General features: G+C 57.5%; 2 protein-coding genes across 5 annotated transcripts; one reads left to right on the top strand and one right to left on the bottom strand.

Annotated features, from left to right (window-relative positions):
- The first annotated feature begins 662 nt into the window (after positions 1-662).
- On the top strand, positions 663-10,594 carry RNF126 (ring finger protein 126). Its single transcript, XM_055707184.1, has 9 exons — positions 663-775; positions 4,307-4,365; positions 5,881-5,944; positions 6,488-6,729; positions 7,953-8,021; positions 8,107-8,176; positions 8,407-8,500; positions 8,956-9,071; positions 9,305-10,594. The coding sequence occupies exons 1-9, from the start codon at positions 701-703 to the stop codon at positions 9,452-9,454; spliced, it is 939 nt and encodes a 312-aa protein (XP_055563159.1). The 5' UTR covers positions 663-700; the 3' UTR covers positions 9,455-10,594.
- A 98-nt stretch (positions 10,595-10,692) lies between these two features.
- Positions 10,693-17,689, bottom strand: FGF22 (fibroblast growth factor 22). Of its 4 annotated transcripts, none has more exons than XM_055707181.1 (3): positions 17,403-17,689; positions 14,010-14,109; positions 10,693-13,710 (listed from the first exon to the last, which is right to left on the bottom strand). In XM_055707181.1, the coding sequence occupies exons 1-3, from the start codon at positions 17,644-17,646 to the stop codon at positions 13,080-13,082; spliced, it is 975 nt and encodes a 324-aa protein (XP_055563156.1). In that variant the 5' UTR covers positions 17,647-17,689; the 3' UTR covers positions 10,693-13,079. The 4 variants fall into 4 exon arrangements, with proteins under 4 accessions (XP_055563156.1, XP_055563155.1, XP_055563158.1 ...); XM_055707180.1 differs by having other exon boundaries at positions 10,693-13,713; XM_055707183.1 differs by having other exon boundaries at positions 13,447-13,710; positions 14,006-14,109.
- Positions 17,690-17,701: the final 12 nt, after the last annotated feature.

The raw sequence follows: 17,701 nt of genomic DNA on the forward strand, positions 1-17,701 counted from the left end.
CGCCAGTGGCGGGGGGGTTGGGGAACCTGTGAGGCTTCTGCTGACAGGGAATTCATCTCCCTTTGGGGCTGCTGAAACTTTAAGCAAATCTTGGGATTTTCACTCGAAAAAAACTTTTTTTTTCTTTTTTTGGGGGGGGCTCAAGCTCTCCCCATCTTTTTCCCCCTCTTATAAAAAAAAAAAAAAAGAAACAATTCCGCTTTTGCGCTGACATTGTAAAGCCCCCTTCCCACAGTTTTATTGAAAAATAAGGGGGAAAAAAACCCCAGGAATGGGACCAAACGCAGGGACAGGGACGCACTGGGCAGGTCTCAGCTGCAGCACCCTCCCGCTCTTCCTCACCAGGACCCCCCCCTCCCCCTCAGGCCTGCTCCCCCCCCAGCCCCCCCGCCCCGGCCAGGCCGTGGGGCGCCGGGCTCAGGCAGCTGCCAGGCTCCAGCCCCGGGGGATCGGAAGGGGGACGGGGGCCGGCACCCCGGGACCCCAGGATCGGGCCCCCCGCCGCGGCGCCTCGGGCTAACGGGCCACCGCCCCCTCCTCCGCAAGCCCCGCCCCCTCCGCAAGCCCCGCCCCGGAGCGCCCGCCTCCGCCACTCCGCGTTTCGGCCGCCGCGCCCGCGCTTGTCCGTGCTCGGCCGCCGTCGCCTGCGCCGCGCGTCGCTGGGCGGGGCGGGGTGAGGCGGCGGGGGGGGGGTGGGAAGATGGCGGAGGCTTCAGCGCAGCCGGGACGGTTCTTCTGCCACTGCTGTTCGGCCGAGATCGCCCCGCGCCTGCCTGTGAGCGGGGCTGGGGTTCCGGCCGTGGGATGGGGCGGGGTAGGGGGGGCCAGGGGCGCGGGCCGGGGTGGGGGTGAGGGCCCGGGGGGGCTGGGCACGTGGGGGTGGGGCCTGAGGGGGAGCGGGGGGGCCTGAGGGGGAGCGGGCCCTCAGGGCGGGCAGGACCGGGGGGGCTCGGGGGCGATGTGGGGGTGAGGGCCCTGGGGGTGGGCGGTTGTGTGCGTGGTCGTTGGGGTTCGGGGGGGGGGGGGGCGTTAGGAGCGAGGGGGATGAGGGTCCTGGGGGGGGGGGGGAAGCGGTTGTGTGTGTGGTCGTTGCGGTTCGGGGGGGCGTTACCAAGGGTTCGGGGGGGGCCCTGGGGGTGGGCGGTTGCGTGTGTGGTAGTTGGGGTTCGGGGGAGGGTTCGGGCCCTGGGTGGGGGGCAGTTCTGTGTGTGGTAGTTGGGGTTGGGGGGGGCGTTTAGGAGAGGTGAGGGCTCTGGGGGTGGTAAGTTGGGGTTGGGGGGGGGCAGTCAGGAGGGGTGAGGGCCCTGGGGGTGGGAGGTTCTGGGGTGGTAAGTTGGGGTCCGGGGGGGGGGCATCAGGAGGGGTGAGGGCCCCTGGGGGTGGGCGGTTGTATGTGTGGTAGTTGGGATTCGAGGGGGGGTGTTAGGAGGGGCTGGGGGGGCTCCGCAGGAGGGGGGCACACTGTGGCTGAGGGAAGGAGCTGGGGCTGGGGGGGCGGGAGGGGGCTCGCTGCCCTGCCTGGGCCTGTTGTGGGGGGTCTGCTGGGCTGTGTGGGTCTGTGTGCACCAGCCCGCTGGGCAGCCGTGCCTTGGAGGGTGGGAGGATGGGGGTCCCAGCCTGCAGCAGCCCCTCCTCAGCCCCATGCTTCCCTCGCCCCCCCCACCTCCAGCCGGCTGAGGGCTCCAACATCCCCTGGCTCAGGCACCATGACCCCACGTCTTTGTCTGGAGCGAACTGAAGCTCCGTGGGATAACGAGGGGGTTTCTTTTTTGTTTCTTTTCAGTAGGATTTAAATGAGCATGAGAAGAGTTTCAGAGGTGATAATATCTAAGGCGTAGACGAGTGTACAAATGATACGTACACTGTTTCCACTCGCTAATGCAGAAGGGCTTTGTAGGCTAGGTGCAGTGCATGAGCAGGTGTGCTTTAACTGCTGAGTAAAACCCTGGCCTGTAAGGAGTCACGTTTTCCTGACGTGGGTAGAAAAGGAGTACCGGTTGTTGGAAAGGAACTGGCTAAAACATAGTGGTAGGTCATGGCTAGATTTTCTGTTGCTTGCCTGCCAAACGTTGCGAGATGTTAAATTTGATTTGGAGGATCCTGACAGTCTCTCTATTTGTTCTGAAACTTTTTGCAGCGTCTGTCAGAATAAGGCATCGCTTTTTGTTAACGTTTATTGAATTTTAAAAGTCACCTTGATTGTGAGCACAGGTGTCTGCCGTGGTCGGTCAGACTTTGCAGTCAGTTTGGTTTTGTGACTGTGCTGTTTGTCCTTTCACCCTCTCCGTTGGGTCTTACTGGTTAGGGGAGGTTAGGCCTTGCTGGTAAATCTCACAGCTTGTGTGTAAGCCTGAGGACAAAACTCTTGATAATGCTCCTGCTAAATACACAGGCTGGAGAAAGTGGCGCAGGAGCTGAAGGTTGTAACCTAGAAATATCGGTCGTTTATTTTTTGTTTAAATGCCCCGTGTTGGGCTTGTGCCAGAAGAGCACATCTGGTAGTGAACACGCTGAACTGTAGTGGGGAGAGGACGACTGCTTTTGTTGATTCAGGTCTAGTTAATTGCTCGTTAATGAACTTATTTTGAGGGTCCAAGTTCCCTCGGTTTCACTTGCTGTTTGCAGAGCAAGCTACAGGAGGTACCGTAGCATATGCTGCAAAAGGAGTGATTCAAACAGCCTGAGAAACAACAAACATTGACATTTGTGCTGTTCCAGCTGCAGAGGAATTTGCTGATCCCTCTGTTCAGAGTTGTCTGTAAGCACACACACACAAAAGCCTCCCTTAAACAGGAGAGTTGAGAGAAGTAAGTTGCTCACTGCTCGACTGTGGCTGCCTTAATATAATCTACCCCCGTGGCGTACTGGTGGGAGGTAAACCAGTAAGGGGGTATTTCAGAGGCAGAGCAGTGGATCTGATTTTCTATGCTCATCACAGGAGTTCCTGTGTGCTGGTAACCAACTTTGAGAAGAACTTGCGTGGTGTAGAAATCTTCTAGAAAACATAAACATTGTGTAAATTAGACTTAGTTATTTCACAATCACACATCTAACAAGTCCCGTGCAGAAGAGGGAGCAGCAACTTCTCTGAGTCTGTTTCTAGGTCTTGGTGCTTGCTGCTTCCTTATCTTGCTGGGCAGGCAGGGGTAGTGTGGACTGGATTGCTGGCGTTGCTGCCTTGAGCTGGGACCTTATCGGGGTTTTTTTGGGGTGGCTGGAGGAGTGATCCCAGATGTCTTATCAGAGCGAATGCACGTGACTGGCATCCTCTCCTCTGTTGGTGAATCCGTTGACTTTAAGGGCCTCTGCCCGTTCGAACGTAGCAGTAGTAAAGGGAAGGAACGTTATTTTTAGATCTTAAATTTCTTCCACGCTGAGCCTGGCTTTGCCAGCGCGGGGTTTGGAGTGGTTGTGTTTCCCTGCGGTGGCTGTTCTGCCTCGGCCGTGGTTGGAGTTAGGTATGGGGTCTGTTGCTTCCTCTTCTGACTCAGCGGTGCTGTGTGGTGCTACTTGTTCTCAAGCACTGAAAAGTGAAGTAATTTCCTTTCAGGATCTCGAGCGTTCTGGGCTGCTGCTCGCAGTAAACCCCAAAGCTAGAAAGCTGTGGAGTAGAAATTCTTTGCTAATGCCAGGAATTGTGAGGAAAAGCAACTGTGCGTGCTCCTGAGGAATCCCGTGTGTTTCTGCACACACAGGCTGTTTCTTCCAACATATTCAGTGTTAAAGGCTACAAGGGTGGCAGTAGCTTTCTGTAATGAGCATTGAGCGTGGGAGTGTAAAATTCTGGTATTGTGTGTTGCAGAATGACCCTCTTGTGTCTCCTTGACCTCTGTGTGGTGTGAACCCCAGATGACACTAGTAACAGCTTTCCATTCAGCCCTTTCTAAGCGACAGTGACACCCTGATTAGCCTGTGCTGCAATCCCCTTCTAGTTTCTCTCATTTGGCCCTTTGAGGGGGTGGGGATGGGCCCCCAAAACACGCAGCGATTTAAAATCTAATGTTTGATTGCTGGTCTTTTGGGAAGGCTGGTGATTTTGCTTTCACTTCACCCAGAACTACATCAGAAGTTATCTAATGCTTTGTCTATACTGGGGATTAATTAGCGTTATCCAAATCTTTTCTAAAGCCAAGTTCCAAACAGGCTCAGGCTTAACAATTTGCCTCGTTAGTCTGCTGAAGGCAAATATCAGTGATTTGGGGTCTTTTTGGCTCTGTGATTGTGGCATGCACTTGGAACGAGGAGCTGCAGGACTCTTCCACCCTATCACACTTTCTTTTCTCATTCAGTATTTCTTCTCCTGTAGGACTATATTTGCCCACGGTGTGAATCTGGTTTTATTGAAGAACTTCCTGAAGAGCCAAGGTAATGTGCTGCCCCAAAGGCTATTGCTAGCGTGAACTTAGTCTGCTTTGCTTTTTTTCCTTTTCCTCTAGTTAAAAGGCAACGTTGGATACTAAATGCACCATTTTTATTACTTCTGCCTGATACTTGGCTCATCTTTCATCACTGTGGGTATATAGTGCTTAACTTGCATAGTTTGCATCTACAGGTAAATCAGCCATGGGAATGGTGGGTGTCATGTTGCTGGTAAGGGGTGGGGAGGAATGGGTTGATTTAAAACAAACAAGCGAAAAAAAGATTGAAATAGAGAGGCTTTCCCCATGGTGTGTGGCAGCTCTGACCTGGTTTGAATCATCAGGGCAGAGATAACCTGAGAGAGGAGTCTGTGGAATGGAGAGTGTACATATGCTTCAGTATATAATTTAATAACTTAGTTTAGAGTGCGAACGGCGAAACATTTTGACTGAGACTTTGGACTCTGCACTGGAGCAGCTGAGATCTGCATTCACGTGCTTTACTGCTGACTCAGTAGTGGGACTGCTCTCTGGCAGTGTCAGAACAGGCAAGAGTAGAAGAAATGTCTTGAAATGTTCCGGGCACGTTTGCCGGACCTTGGTTGTGAGTGGCTTTGGGTCAGGCAGCATGTTGGTGGGCGTTCATGTGAGGGCACACTGAGCTGCACAGGGAGTGTGCCAGCCACACGTTGCTGCCCGCTGAGAGAGCTGATCTTTGCAGACTGAGGTTTCTGTACGACAAAGAAATACTTGGTCTGACGACACCAGCCTTAGAGGCTGAAAATCAATCTTGGCTAATCCTAACTTTGGTGATATGCTGTGACCGTGGGCGAGTCGCGTAATCGCTGAGTCTTAGCTCTTTGGTACCATGAACATCAAAGCGTAGACCTGGATGCTGAGCAGTAAATGTTCCTGCAACTCTCCAAAAGCAGAAACTGAACAGCATGAAGAGTTTTCCTAATAATCAGTCCCATTGAGTCACATGCCGCTGCAATAGAGAAGTTCCTTTGATTCAAGATTAGACTTAAGCATGTTTGGGTCATAGTGATCAGGGTTCGGACCTTAAGTCTTCCCTTCCTGGTGCTCCCGAGGATTAGCTGATTTGTTTGAGGTGGATTGTGCAGGGAATCCTTGCTTGACGTCATGGTTCAGTCACTTCTCTGTAGCTTCGTGAAATCAGAATCTAAAAGGGTCGGGGGACATGGGTGAAGATGTGGGGAAATGAAGGTTGCAGCCGGGGGAAGAACAAAACCTGATGTGAACAATTAGAAAATCAGCAGCTGAAGGCAGCCTGGTTTCAGTGCAGAGCTGACCCTGCCCTGGGGTGGAGAGGAAGGTGAGCAGACCTGAGATCCCTTCAAACTCCAGCTCTGCAGAGAAATGAACCTGTTGCTTTCTGTGTGCCATTACTGAGCAGCTGTGGTGTCAGGTTTTCCTGTGGTGTGTCCCTCACTCCCCTCTGCTGGGAAAATCTTTTCGTAGCACCCTTTCGAGGCTTCCCAATGCTCTTCATTCTTTACAGGAACGCTGACAATGAAACCAGCTCTTCTACATCAGCCAGTGATCAGAGCAGGCATCCTTTTGAGGTAAGTCCTCTCTATTTCTTCCAGCACTTACTGCTTTACCATTGAGTTGAAGTATTTTTCTGCTTGTACGTTGTCATAATCTGGGAAACATTTAAACAAAGTCTGGGAAAGGAGATATCAATATCATCCATGTGCTGCTCCTGAAATCTCTACGTGTTGTATTTTTACTGTGTTTTTTTAATAGGACCATGACTTGTAGCTTATTCTTGTTGTGAGGGGGCTAAGCTGGGATTTAGTGAGCTGTCTGGGTGTGTTGCTATGCAGTAGCCTCAGCTTAAAAGGCAGCAGTTACATGCAGCAGCTAAAGAGAAAGCAGGGAAGCTGTAGTTATTTCTTACCTTCATATGTAGTTTCAGTCTGTGTCTGTTCCTCACTAAGCTGCTTCTGAGAGTGCACTGATCCACCCATGTCAGCCAAGGCTTGAGAGCTGCTGGGGATCTGACGAGACTAGTCTTGGTTGGAGGGCTGGTGAAGTACCAGGCGTGAAAGCTAAGAGCTATTTCTCTTTGTTACAATCCGTTCTCTGAACTCTCTCCCTCCCAGAATGTGGATCAGCACTTATTCACCTTGCCGCAGGGCTATGGCCAGTTTGCTTTCGGGATCTTTGATGACAGCTTTGAGTTTCCGTTCGGGTCCAATGTGCAGTCAGAGGACAACAGGGACTCTGAGAACCGGAGGGAGCGAGAGCACCAGTCTCGGCATCGATACGGCGCAAGGCAGCCCCGAGCCCGTCTCGCCACCCGCCGTGCCGCTGGCAGGCACGAGGGAGTTCCCACGCTGGAAGGGTGAGAGCAATGGCGAAGCCCCGTTATTTTTCACTGATGAGAGTCAGCTAAAAATCAGCCTGTACCTTTTTCTCATCACTTTCAGGAGCAGATCCTTAAAGACTGCTCCTGAGCAGAGGTGCCTGGTGTGACTCTTCTGTAGGTGCCCAGCTTTGCCCCTGTGAACTCGCGCTGCTGGACGCTCAGCCTTCAGCTGGGCCTGCAGCTGTTGGCACGCTCTTGCCTTGAGTTTATAGGGGCCATTTCACCTGAGCACAGTGGTGCAGGCTACAGTGCGGCTGTTTTAACTGTTAAACCTGCAGTGAGAAAGCGTTCTCTGGCTGGTTGGTGTGGTTTAACCTGGCCAGCAACTAAGCCCTGCGCAGCCGCTCGCTCGCTCACTCCCCTGTGCTGGGATGGGGGAAAGTTGGAAGAGTAAAAGTGAGAAAACACATGGGTTGAGATAAAAGTGGTTTAATAAGTAAAGCAAAAGCCGTGCATGCCAGCAAAGCAAACAGAGGAATTCATTCACCATGGGTGGGCAGGTGTGCGGCCATCTCCAGGAAAACAGGGCTCCATCATGTGTAACCATTACTTGGGAAGACAAACGCTGTAACTCCAAACATCTCCCCGTTCCTTCTTCCCCCAGCTTTGTGTACTCCGTTTGTCATCCTGTGGTACAGAATATCCCTTTGGCTGGTTGGGGTCTGCTGATCCAGCTGTGTCCCCTCCCAGTTTCTTGTGCCACTCCAGCCTTCTTGCTGACAGGGCCTGAGAAACTGAACAATCCTTGACTTAGTATAAACATTAGTTAGCAACAGCTAAAACCACCAGTGTGTTACCAACATGTTCTCACACCAGATCCAAAACATAGCACTGCACTAGCCACTAAGAAGAAAAATAACTCCATCTCAGCTGAAACCAGGACATTGTTACCAGGTATTACCAAAACGTTGTGCTCAGTGTAAGGGGAAACCAAACGCTGGACTAATGTTTCTTTAACTGCATCCTGGAGAGCCGCTTGCCATCACATCAGAAATTATCCCTGTACGAATAGAATATTGAAACTTCCCTTTGTCAATGAATAATCAGTTCGTAAGATGCAATTGCTAGAGGATATTTTTCCTTTTCCCCAATGCTGCGACAGTGTTTAGCCTATTTAACCACTGCTTCCACGGCAGGTTTCTGGGCTGGGAGCTAGCAGGCACTAATTCTTACATAAACCTGGTTTTCTTGTCTTTCAGAATTATCCAGCAGCTGGTTAATGGAATTATTGCACCTACAACTATACCAAACCTAGGACTAGGTCCTTGGTGAGTTGGAAGATGTACTGCTTTTTCTCCCAGAGTCCTTGTTCATACTCCCAGCCCAATTTAATCGTTGTTCTTATTCTTAAAGGGGAGTCTTGCATTCAAATCCAATGGACTACGCATGGGGTGCCAACGGCTTGGATGCAATTATTACACAGGTAAAACTGGCGTTATAATGGAGTCTCCCATCCTCCTGTGCAGTGCTGCAAAATTGTCTGCACCCGTTGTGATGCAGGGGGGTGAAACACTGAGGGTGCAGGAGTGGGAGACAAGGTCTGTGGTGCTGGCAGTGCAGGGTTCAGGTGCCCTGGTTCAATAAATGAACAGATTCTGTGTGCTGCTGAGCTCATGTCTTCCTTCTGCCTTCTGTGGCTCATTGTTTTTTCAGTTACTAAATCAGTTTGAAAACACTGGACCGCCGCCAGCGGACAAAGAAAAGATCCAGGCCCTCCCCACCATACAGATTGCACAGGAACACGTAGGTATGTATATCTCCTCCAGGGAATCGCTCACAAAGAGCTCTGTGGAAGTTCTGTTTAACGTTTTCTTGGGGTTTTAATTTTGTCTGTTAATACCTTCAAGGCCTAAAACATTTCAGAGAGGGGAGAAAGCTGAACTATTGCTCTGTTATACTCACGCACACACAAAAAATAGTGTAGACTGGATGGATTTGCCCCGGGGAAGCAAACAGTTCTGGAAGGTTCAGTGTGGATAGAGATGGAAAAAGCAGAAGGGAAGGGAACAAGGAAGCGAACACAGGGCAGCGAGAAGTGGAGTGATGGCGGCTGGGACTGCAGAGCAACAGGCTTTCCTCTCTGCAGGGGTGAAGCAGCAATGGGGGGAAGGGGAAGAGGTGATGGGACACAGAGTTGGGTGTTTTGAGTGTCATTTGCTCCTTTATTGCTTAGCTGTTTCTTGGTTTCTCTTTATGATACAGATTCTGGGTTAGAGTGTCCTGTGTGTAAAGAAGACTATACAGTCGGTGAAAATGTCCGGCAGTTACCTTGCAATCACCTTTTCCACAACAGCTGTATAGTCCCTTGGCTGGAACAGGTTAGTGCCGCCCGAGTGGGTGGCTGGGGTTTTGTAGCACTTGGGTGTTTTTTCTGGTGGTACGGTTCTCCTCTGTAAATATTTTCATACCTCTGTGGTAAGACCTGAGTGTGAGCGGCCTTTGATCAGAGGAAGGATTGTCATCTTAGCCTTTTCCTTGAGTGCTGCTCCTGTATCGTGTTTCTAATCCCATTTCCCATATTTCTTGTTTTGTTTTTGTCTGCTCTCCAAAGCATGACACGTGTCCTGTGTGCCGGAAAAGCTTAAGTGGACAAAACACTGCCACAAACCCCCCAGGACTCACAGGGATGAACTTCTCATCCTCCTCCTCCTCATCTTCCTCCAGCTCACCAAGTAATGAAAACTCATCGAACAACTCATGAATCTTAATCCAACCCTCTGTCCCTGGGGCCCTGTCCCTTGTCCTTCCTCCCTCCCCAGCCAACGTAAGCAACGAAAGGGGCTTCCAGAGCAGAGCGAGGGGAGGGTAGCAAGGGGGAAGCAGCACCCCCACAATTCCATTTTGAGTTCCGAAGACACGGAGACTCTGGGTCCTTCAGAGATGAGAAGCCTCAAGTTCTGGGATGGGGGGGAAAGAGCTCTGTCTATTAATAAAAACATCCATTTGCCGCGTGGACTTTTAACCATTGCAGTGAAAGGCTGCTGCGCCCCACAGACGGGAAACCCGAGGTGCTGAGCTAGCGGTTGCAATTCTGAATGGAAAGGTTGTTTGTATGGTTTTGAATTTAAGATTCCTTTCTTTATTTCTTTTGCTCCTCCTCCCCTTGGATGCTATCTCTTCTGCTTTGGAGATTGAATTCTTTAAAATGAAAGCGTAATAATACTGCCTCCCTCCCGGGATCTCCAGCTGGGGAGGGCCAATAGCTGTCACTGAAAAAATGAACTCTTGAAATAGACCCCGTTATCCTTCCCATCCCCATCTCAAGTCCCATTTATTTTTCGTTATAACCTCGCCCTTCTGATACCCAACACTGAAAGGGTTTTTATAATTTTAAATTATTACTGCTGTTAAATAAACGGACGTTTCAGCTCAATGAGACATTATGCATGATTTGAAGAAAACTACAGGGTAAGCTCTCCGGAGACTGCTGTGCTGAGCCGTCCCATGTCACCCCTGGCCAGGCTGGGCTTGTCCAAGCCCTCCTGCGTGCCCAGGGCAGGCATGCTGTGAGCTCTGAGCACCAGACTCTGACGTGACCAGCACCCGTACGTGCATTGCCAGCCTGCAAATCGTTGAGCGGTTGGCTGCAGGATTGCAACTGAAAGCATCCTTGCCTGGTCTTTTGTATTTTTTACACCTTCTCCCCGTTGCAGTCCTGCCCTTCTCTCAGCCTGAGCAGACTTTTCCACTGTGTCGACATCAGGACTGGGCGCGCATCAGAGCAAGGACCAGCCAAACATCATTGTGACCGAATAATATATGAGAAAAACAACAGTTTGGAGAAAAATGTATTTCAAAGCTACTTAAAATACAGCTGATTAAAAAAGGAGAGAGACAAATATCCAGGTGTGTTTGTGACTCGGTTTCTGTGACAGAGCTGGAGCTTGGAGAATGAAAAGAATGTGACCAGAGCGGGCAGTGACCTACCTGCTGCCTGGGTCCGTGCTCGCCTGAGCCTGGAGGCACAAGAGGAGCAAAAAGCGGGGTTCCCTTGGCCACCTCACCATGGGCCTCCAGCTTTGGTCTGGGCACGCTGAACCTCAAGCTGAATCTCAAGCGCAGCCTCGGCAGCTCCAAGAGAAGCCTGGCACAGGGCTGGGTGCCAGGGTGGGAGATGGCCTGGGGGGACCGTGCCTGGGGGTGGTGGGTGAGGCTTCTGCGGCACAGCCCGGGGCAGAGCTGGCAGGAGGGGCAAGCGGCGTGTGGCTCCGAAGCGCTGACCTGGGTGGTGTGGGACAGATGTCAACTGATGCTGCTGTCACGGGGGCTTCGGGTAGGCGGTGGGGTCTCGCTGAGCTGCTGCCCGGGTGTTTGTGATGGTGCTGGGCGCTCCGGGGTGCGTGTTGGGACCATGCTGTGGCAGACACCAGAGTGGGGGAGGGGGAACCTGCCCCCATGGGGGCTGCTGGGTGGGATGGATGGAGGGTTCAAGGGCTCGGAGGCTCCCTGTGTCTTCTCCAGTTTCTGGGGCCTGTGAGCAGGCTGGGGGTGGCTGGGGAAGGTGCTGACCTCCCACCCTGGACACTCAAGGTCCTGGCACTGGCAGAGCTTTAGCGTCTCTCTCAAAGCAGCCTTACCTGAGGACCTGGCCCTTCTTCCCGAGAGCTTTCTGGGAAGGGACAGGCAGCCCATTGGAGGGGGAAGGCAGGCAGCTTGTTTGGCATTTCTTGAGCCATTTTCAGAGTACAAGAGAAGGTTTGGTGGAGAAAACGTCCCCAGCATGGATGGCGGCAGCCTTTGCCAAGCCTGCCGGGGCCACACGGCTGGTGCTGAGCAACTTTCCTGGAATGTTTTTCCTCCTTGGCTTTCCCAGCACAGCCAGGGCAGCCCAGCGGCACCTTTCATCTCGGCAGGCAGATGCCTGCGGGACGAGGGTTTATCTCAGGACTGGTATATCAGGGTTAATAGCTTGTCCTCCACCAGAGGTTGAGCCAGAAGCTTCTGCCACTGGGATCCTGGGCTTGGGAGGCAGGTGGCAGCAGGAAGGTCTGTGGCTGAGCCTGCGTGTGCCCATCAGCTGGCCCTGCACGGAGGGAAGGCTTTGCTGTTTAGTCACTGAAATGCAGCCTGGGAGACCTGGAAAAACCTTCCTTCTCCTGCTGCGTTTCAGCTGCCGGCTGCGGTGCAGGGTTCCCAGCCCCCCTGGAGCTCAGGGAGTGATTTCTCACATGTGAGCAGTGCTTGGGGTGGGTTTCAAGTGGGTATAGCGGGGTCCGCGGTGGGTGTATGGCTGCTGCCACCCGCCTGGCAGGGGCTCCAGCTGGGGCCGGTGCCCGCCGTGGTCACCACATGGTTAACGCGGTGGCTGTTCCCTCTCACAGGCTGGTTTGGAGCTGGTTGGGTAAGAAATGGAACGAGTTTGGTGGTTTTTGCTGGGGCCATCACTCACCTCTGACAGGATAAAGTGACCAGGCTTCGATGCCTGGCCACGGCGGGTGTGCAGGGCGGTGCAGGAACGTGCCCTGGCTGGGAGGCCGAAGCACAGGTGCTATTTTCCTGGCCATGCTCCTCTCCAGGCGAGGGACTGGTCCTCGCCACCACCCACCTTCCCAGCTCCATCTCTGCTGGGGGCCCAGGACCAGCCTGGAGGCGCTGGCTGTGGCTGGGGGGCTGGGGACCAGTGCCCCGCTGCACCTCAGTGCTTGCACTGGTGGATCGGGCACCGTCCGCACAAGTGGGAGTCTGTGACCCAAGTGCTCCCACTGGGGACACGTGCCCAGAGCAGGTCTGGTCCCTTCTGCCCATGGTGTCCTGGCTCAGGGTCTGCACGTGGGTGGGAAGCAGCGTCCTAGCCCCCTCCAGACAGGGGCAGCCCCAGGGCTGTCTGCCCAAGGGTCCAGGTCGGCACCTGGCCCCGCAGGCCCCACTGCAGTGCCACAGTGGGACACTTGGCTGCCACCCAGCTCTTCCTCCAGCTCCAGGGAGTCTCTCGACCCCTCATCCCCCTCTGCCTTGTCCCTTGGGGTCTCTGGGGCCGCATCCCCTTGCGCAGAGCCTGGCACCTCCTGGGCGATGCTCCCCCTCGGAGCGGCTGCACCGTGCTGGCTGCGGGTCATGCGTGGGAGTGCTTTCCTGCGGTAATAGCACAGGGTCCCGGCTCTCCCCCAACAGGCAGCTGCTTTTTTCCTGCTCCCTCCTTTGTGCCGCTGGACAACCGTCGCTGTGTTTTCCTGTGGGTCAGATTTTGGGCTGGGGGCGTCTCCACCTGCGCACTCAGGTGGGGATGTGGGTCGATGAGGAGCTGGACATGGCAGGGGAGGGTCAACGCTGGTGGCTGCAGCCGTGAGCCCCGGGAAGCCAACCCCACCCAGCCCAAGCTGAGCCCATCACCGAAGCTCCAAAACTTGCTTCCCCTTCTGCACCATGAACACAGCTTTAATTGCCACGGGTGCTTGGACACAACACAAATACAACCCGCCGGTACATCCCGGCCCCTGCCCCTGCAGAGACACGGCTAGCAGAGCTCTGGCCGCCTGGTCCGGGCTGCACTGGGGGGTGCAACACAGGCAGCCCCGGCACATGGTGGCCGTGCTCCCCGGGCTGTGCCATGCCAGCTCCGCTCGGCAGGACGGTGGGGAGACCCGCATCCCTGCACGGCTGTGGGGGCTGCATCTGGAGCATCTGCCTTCCGCATCCATCTCCACCATGCGTTTAAAATTAAAACAATAAATAGAAAAAAAAAAAAAAAAGATATGTACATAAATAAAATAACCCTTTTTTCCTTTTTTTTTTCCCTGCAGGATGGTCCAGAGCCGCCTGTGGGGCTCAGCTGATGAGCATGGGGAGGAAGTGTGTGGAGAGGTGCTGCCGGCGCGTCTTGCCCCCTCGCCGTGGCCTGCCCTTGGTACTGAGCGAGAGGAACATGGGGCGGCCACGGTGCTGCCAGCGCAGCGACGCGTAGGTGTTGTAGCCGTTCTCCTCGATGCGCTCCATGAACTTGCAGTTGGGGTTGAACTCCTTCTGGCAGGAGAGGGAAGGGGGTGAGGGGCAGCCGCGCTCAGCCCGTCGTCACCCTGCTTTGGTGGGGTCGGAGCCCAGGAGCGGGGCAGGGCAGGACCCCAGCTCCTCCCGGCTCCCCGGAGGGCAGAGGGGCTCTGTGGGTGCAGTCCCCGGCTGGGAGTAGGTCAGGGCATGGGAAACCAGGAGCCTGCTCCTGGGCACCAGTCCCTGTGGGTTTGGGACCCCTGTTCCAGCTCTGCCCTGCACCTCTGACCCCGCTGCAGTCCCTCCCTGGAGGCAGCGTCCGACCTACCGACCCGTAGAGCCTCCCCTGCTTGTTCATGGCCAGGTAGAAGCCGGTGTGCACCGCCCGGATGGCCACGACGCCCACACGCACCGACCGGATCTCGAGGATGCCTGCGGGACAGGGAAGTGTGGCGGTGAGCTGGGAGGGACCGGCAGCCTCCCCAAGGGACCCTGCCCCAATGCTTGGCTCTGTGGCTGCGAAGTGTCTCCACAGAGGGATGGGGCCGCTGACCCTCGCCTGGCACCGGAGCAGCCAGGGGCACGGTGGGAAGGAGGGCTGCAGCCCGAGCCGGCAGCGGGCAAGGGAACCTCTGATCCGGGGAGGATTTGATCTTTACTCCTCTCCTCCCCAGGAGCCGAGCTGCACGGGAGCGATGCCAAGCACAACCTCCATGTGCCTGGAACAAATCCCTGCCCAGTGCCAACCTCGCGTTTACCCTCCCCTCGTTGGCAGCTCTGCCCGCGCATCTGTCCTGAATGCGCCTGTGGTGCCCTGGGGACCTGACCCGCCTCTCCCAGTGCCCGGCCCCTGGCACCGTCAGGGCACCGAGGCCGGTGTGGCCCTTGGAGGGGCAAAGTGTGCGCGGGGGTGGCAGTGCCGGCGCCCAGCCATGTTACAGTGGATGGAGGCACCTGGGCAGACGGCTGCGGGGATGGCGCTGCTACGGATGCCAGTGCTGGTCGCCCAGCTGGCACGAGCACAGACGTGCGACCCTGTGCCAGGCAGGAGGGACGTGGCAGCGCTGCAGGATGTGGGGATGAGCCCAGGAGGTGGCTGCAGCCAGGCTGTGAAGCCACAGAGGGGCACGGCCACAGCTGGACTGGTGTGCGTGTGCCCAGCCACTGAGTTTGGGGCGCAGCCGCTAATGGGAAAGGCATGCGGTCGGACCAGCGGCTCTGACAGGGGAAACACCCAGAGCATCATCAGGGCCTTTGGATTCCTGCACCGCCTCGTGCGGGCCAGCCCCCAGCGCTGCTGCCAGCCCTGCTGCCCACCACGGTGCTGTGGAGTGAGGAAGGAATCTCCAGTGGGCAGAGGCACGGGCAGGGTGTGAGCCACAGCAGGAGCTGCCCATGGGCACCGCTGCCCACGGCTGCTCCGGCTGGATGGGGCAGGAGGATGCACGGAGGCTTTGGCTGGTGGCAGCATGCACAGCGCAGGGGGCTGCAGCCCCAGGGCAGGGGGGTTTACCAGCCACCGACAGCCCAGCTGAGCTGGCATTGCCAGCCTGGGGGCACTCATGCTCTTGCCAGGAGCAGATGGGGTGGATGTGGCACCGGGGCAGCACGACAGCTCCTGAGCTCAGCTCCATGGGGGTGATGTGTAAGGGGATTTTCAGCCCAGCTGCATCCGTGCTGCCACCAGCACCCAGCCCTGGCACCCCCCAGGACCCGCAGGGCCTGGCCCAGCGAAGCTGTTGACGAGCAGCCAGCCGCGGGGAAGGGCTGAGCGAATGCCTGCGAATCCATCCCACTTGATCACTGTCTGGAGCTGCTGCTATTTATAACAAAGGACTTCAGCTTTTCTAAAAATAACCCCCCCCGCATTGCCGTTCCCAGTGCCCCGGCTGGTCTGCCACACTTTGCTGTCAAGTGCCGGGGCAGTGCCTGGCTCTTTGCGGAGGCGATGGGTCCCTGTGGATGCGGGGCAGCACTGGGGGCAGCTCCCAGTGCTCCCAGTCTCACACCCTCAGCCCCAGCAGGGAGGCTGGGGCAGATGCAGGGTTTGAGGTGGGGGGAGCGCTGGGAGAGCCCCTGCCCCCCTGCAGCCGCTGGCAGGGCTGGTCGGGCAGCTGCCGTGAGGGCTGGGGAGCAGAGCCCAAGCCCAGCCCAAGCCCCGGTTATCTGTCACCACCTGCCAGGCCCAATTGCCACACGGCCCAGAGAACGTGTCGGGGTGCTTTGTGCTGGCAGCGCGCCCGGTCGGACTCCCCGCAGCCTCTGGCACCGCTGGAGGGTTCCCTGGGCTGGGCTGGGCTCCCTCGTCCTGTGGCCAGACTGGCCAGGACACAGGGCACCCCCCACTGCCACCGGGACACGGGCTGGGGGATGCTGCTCCCATCCACAGCATCCTTCCTGCCCCAAGCCCCGATGCCCCACCAGAGTCCCCTGGGGCCGCTCAGGCATCCTCCCCTCCCCAAGCACCCGACATCCCCCCCCTGCCCTGCCACTGCCCTGCCAGCCTGGTGTCCCCCCTCCCTGTCGCAAGGGGCTGGGACCCAGCACCCAAAAGGGGCTGATACCGCGGTGCTAAAGCTGGACTTGCAGCCCTGGCCCTTGTACGGTGGGTGCCACGTCCCCTCGGGACCCACGGTGCTGTCACCTGGAGGTGTCCCAGCTAGGAGCAGGTGGCTGCGGGGTCAAGGCAGGATCCCGGTGCTCGGAGCTGCCCCTAGGCCAGCACGGGGACCCCAGTGCCGGCCCCGGCGGCCGCCTCTTCCCACCGCCGCTGTGGGGTGGAGCAGCCCCAGCCCCAGGGAAAGGCCTAATCCTGCCTGCTTGTTCCCAAGCTCCAGATCACAGCACGGCGCAGGCAGCACCGACATCCTGCAGCGTTCGCCCCCTCTGTCCCCCCCGGGATGCCCGGGAGCCCCCCCAGGACCAGCCCGTGGGGAGGCTGCAGCAAGTGACCCCATGGCACAGCTGGGCACTGTGCCCCTCGGGGCGGCCGGCTCTGCCCACCCGGGTCCCTGCGTGGCGGGTGTCCCTGTGGCCACGCGTGTCCCCGCACTGTGCCGGGCCCCAGGCAGCGGGTGCTCCGCGGTCCCCTCCGACGGGGCGGCCCCGCACCCCCACCCAGCCTCACAGATGCCGGGTTGGGAGACCCGCATCGCCCCCAAGCTTTTCCCGTCCCTCCTCCTCCTCAGCCTTTATCCTCCACAGCGTGTTTACGGGGAACGACCAGCTCCCCCCACATGTGCCGGATGGAGCCCACCCGAGCGGCAGGGCAGGACGGGCAGCCCCCCGGCTGCGCTGGCACCAGGGACCCCCCGGTCACCCAGGCGCTGGGCAGAGCTGCCAGCACCCTGCCGGGTCCCCGGTCGCTGCACGCCGGTGGCTTTGTGCCTCTCCTCGCTCCCCCGGCGCGGTGGGCAGCCGAGCCCCGGGAATGGAGGTCCCGGGGGTGAGGGCAGCAGGAGCCGGTCGGATGGGAGCGAGGACAGCGGGGACAGTGGCCACCTGCAGCTCCGGCATGGCACAGGCGTTCGCTGGGTCCCCGGGGCCGGGCACGGCGGGGTCCCGTCGCCACCCCGGGTGTCTCCGTCCAGCCCTCGCCCCCGCCCCGTCCCCTTTGCCCCCTGCCCGGCCTCGGCGGGATCGGGTTCTCGCCCGCCGTGGGTGGGAGGGCGGCGGCCCCGGCTCTCCCCGGTCCCGGTCCCGGTCCCAGTCTCGCTCCCACTCACTGCCCGGCCGCTCCCTCCAGCGCGTCCCCTCCACGCCGCCGCCGCCGTCGATGCGGAGGAAGAAGCGGGTGGCGGAGAAGAGCCGCCGCCAGCGCACGTCGCCCTCCAGGTGGCCGTAGCTACGGGGGGGCCGCCGGCCGCCCCAGGCGGCACTGCCCGCCCCCGGCCCCGGCCCCGGCCCCGCCAGCACGGCGAGCGCCCCGGCGAGGCAGGCGGCGAGGGCGGCGGGGCCCCCGCGCCTCATGGCGGCGGGCGGCGGGCGGGCGGCGGGGCGCGGCGGGGCGGCGGGCGACGGGCCA

This window comes from Falco cherrug, chromosome 4, assembly GCF_023634085.1.
Source record: "Falco cherrug isolate bFalChe1 chromosome 4, bFalChe1.pri, whole genome shotgun sequence".
NCBI lineage: Eukaryota > Metazoa > Chordata > Aves > Falconiformes > Falconidae > Falco > Falco cherrug.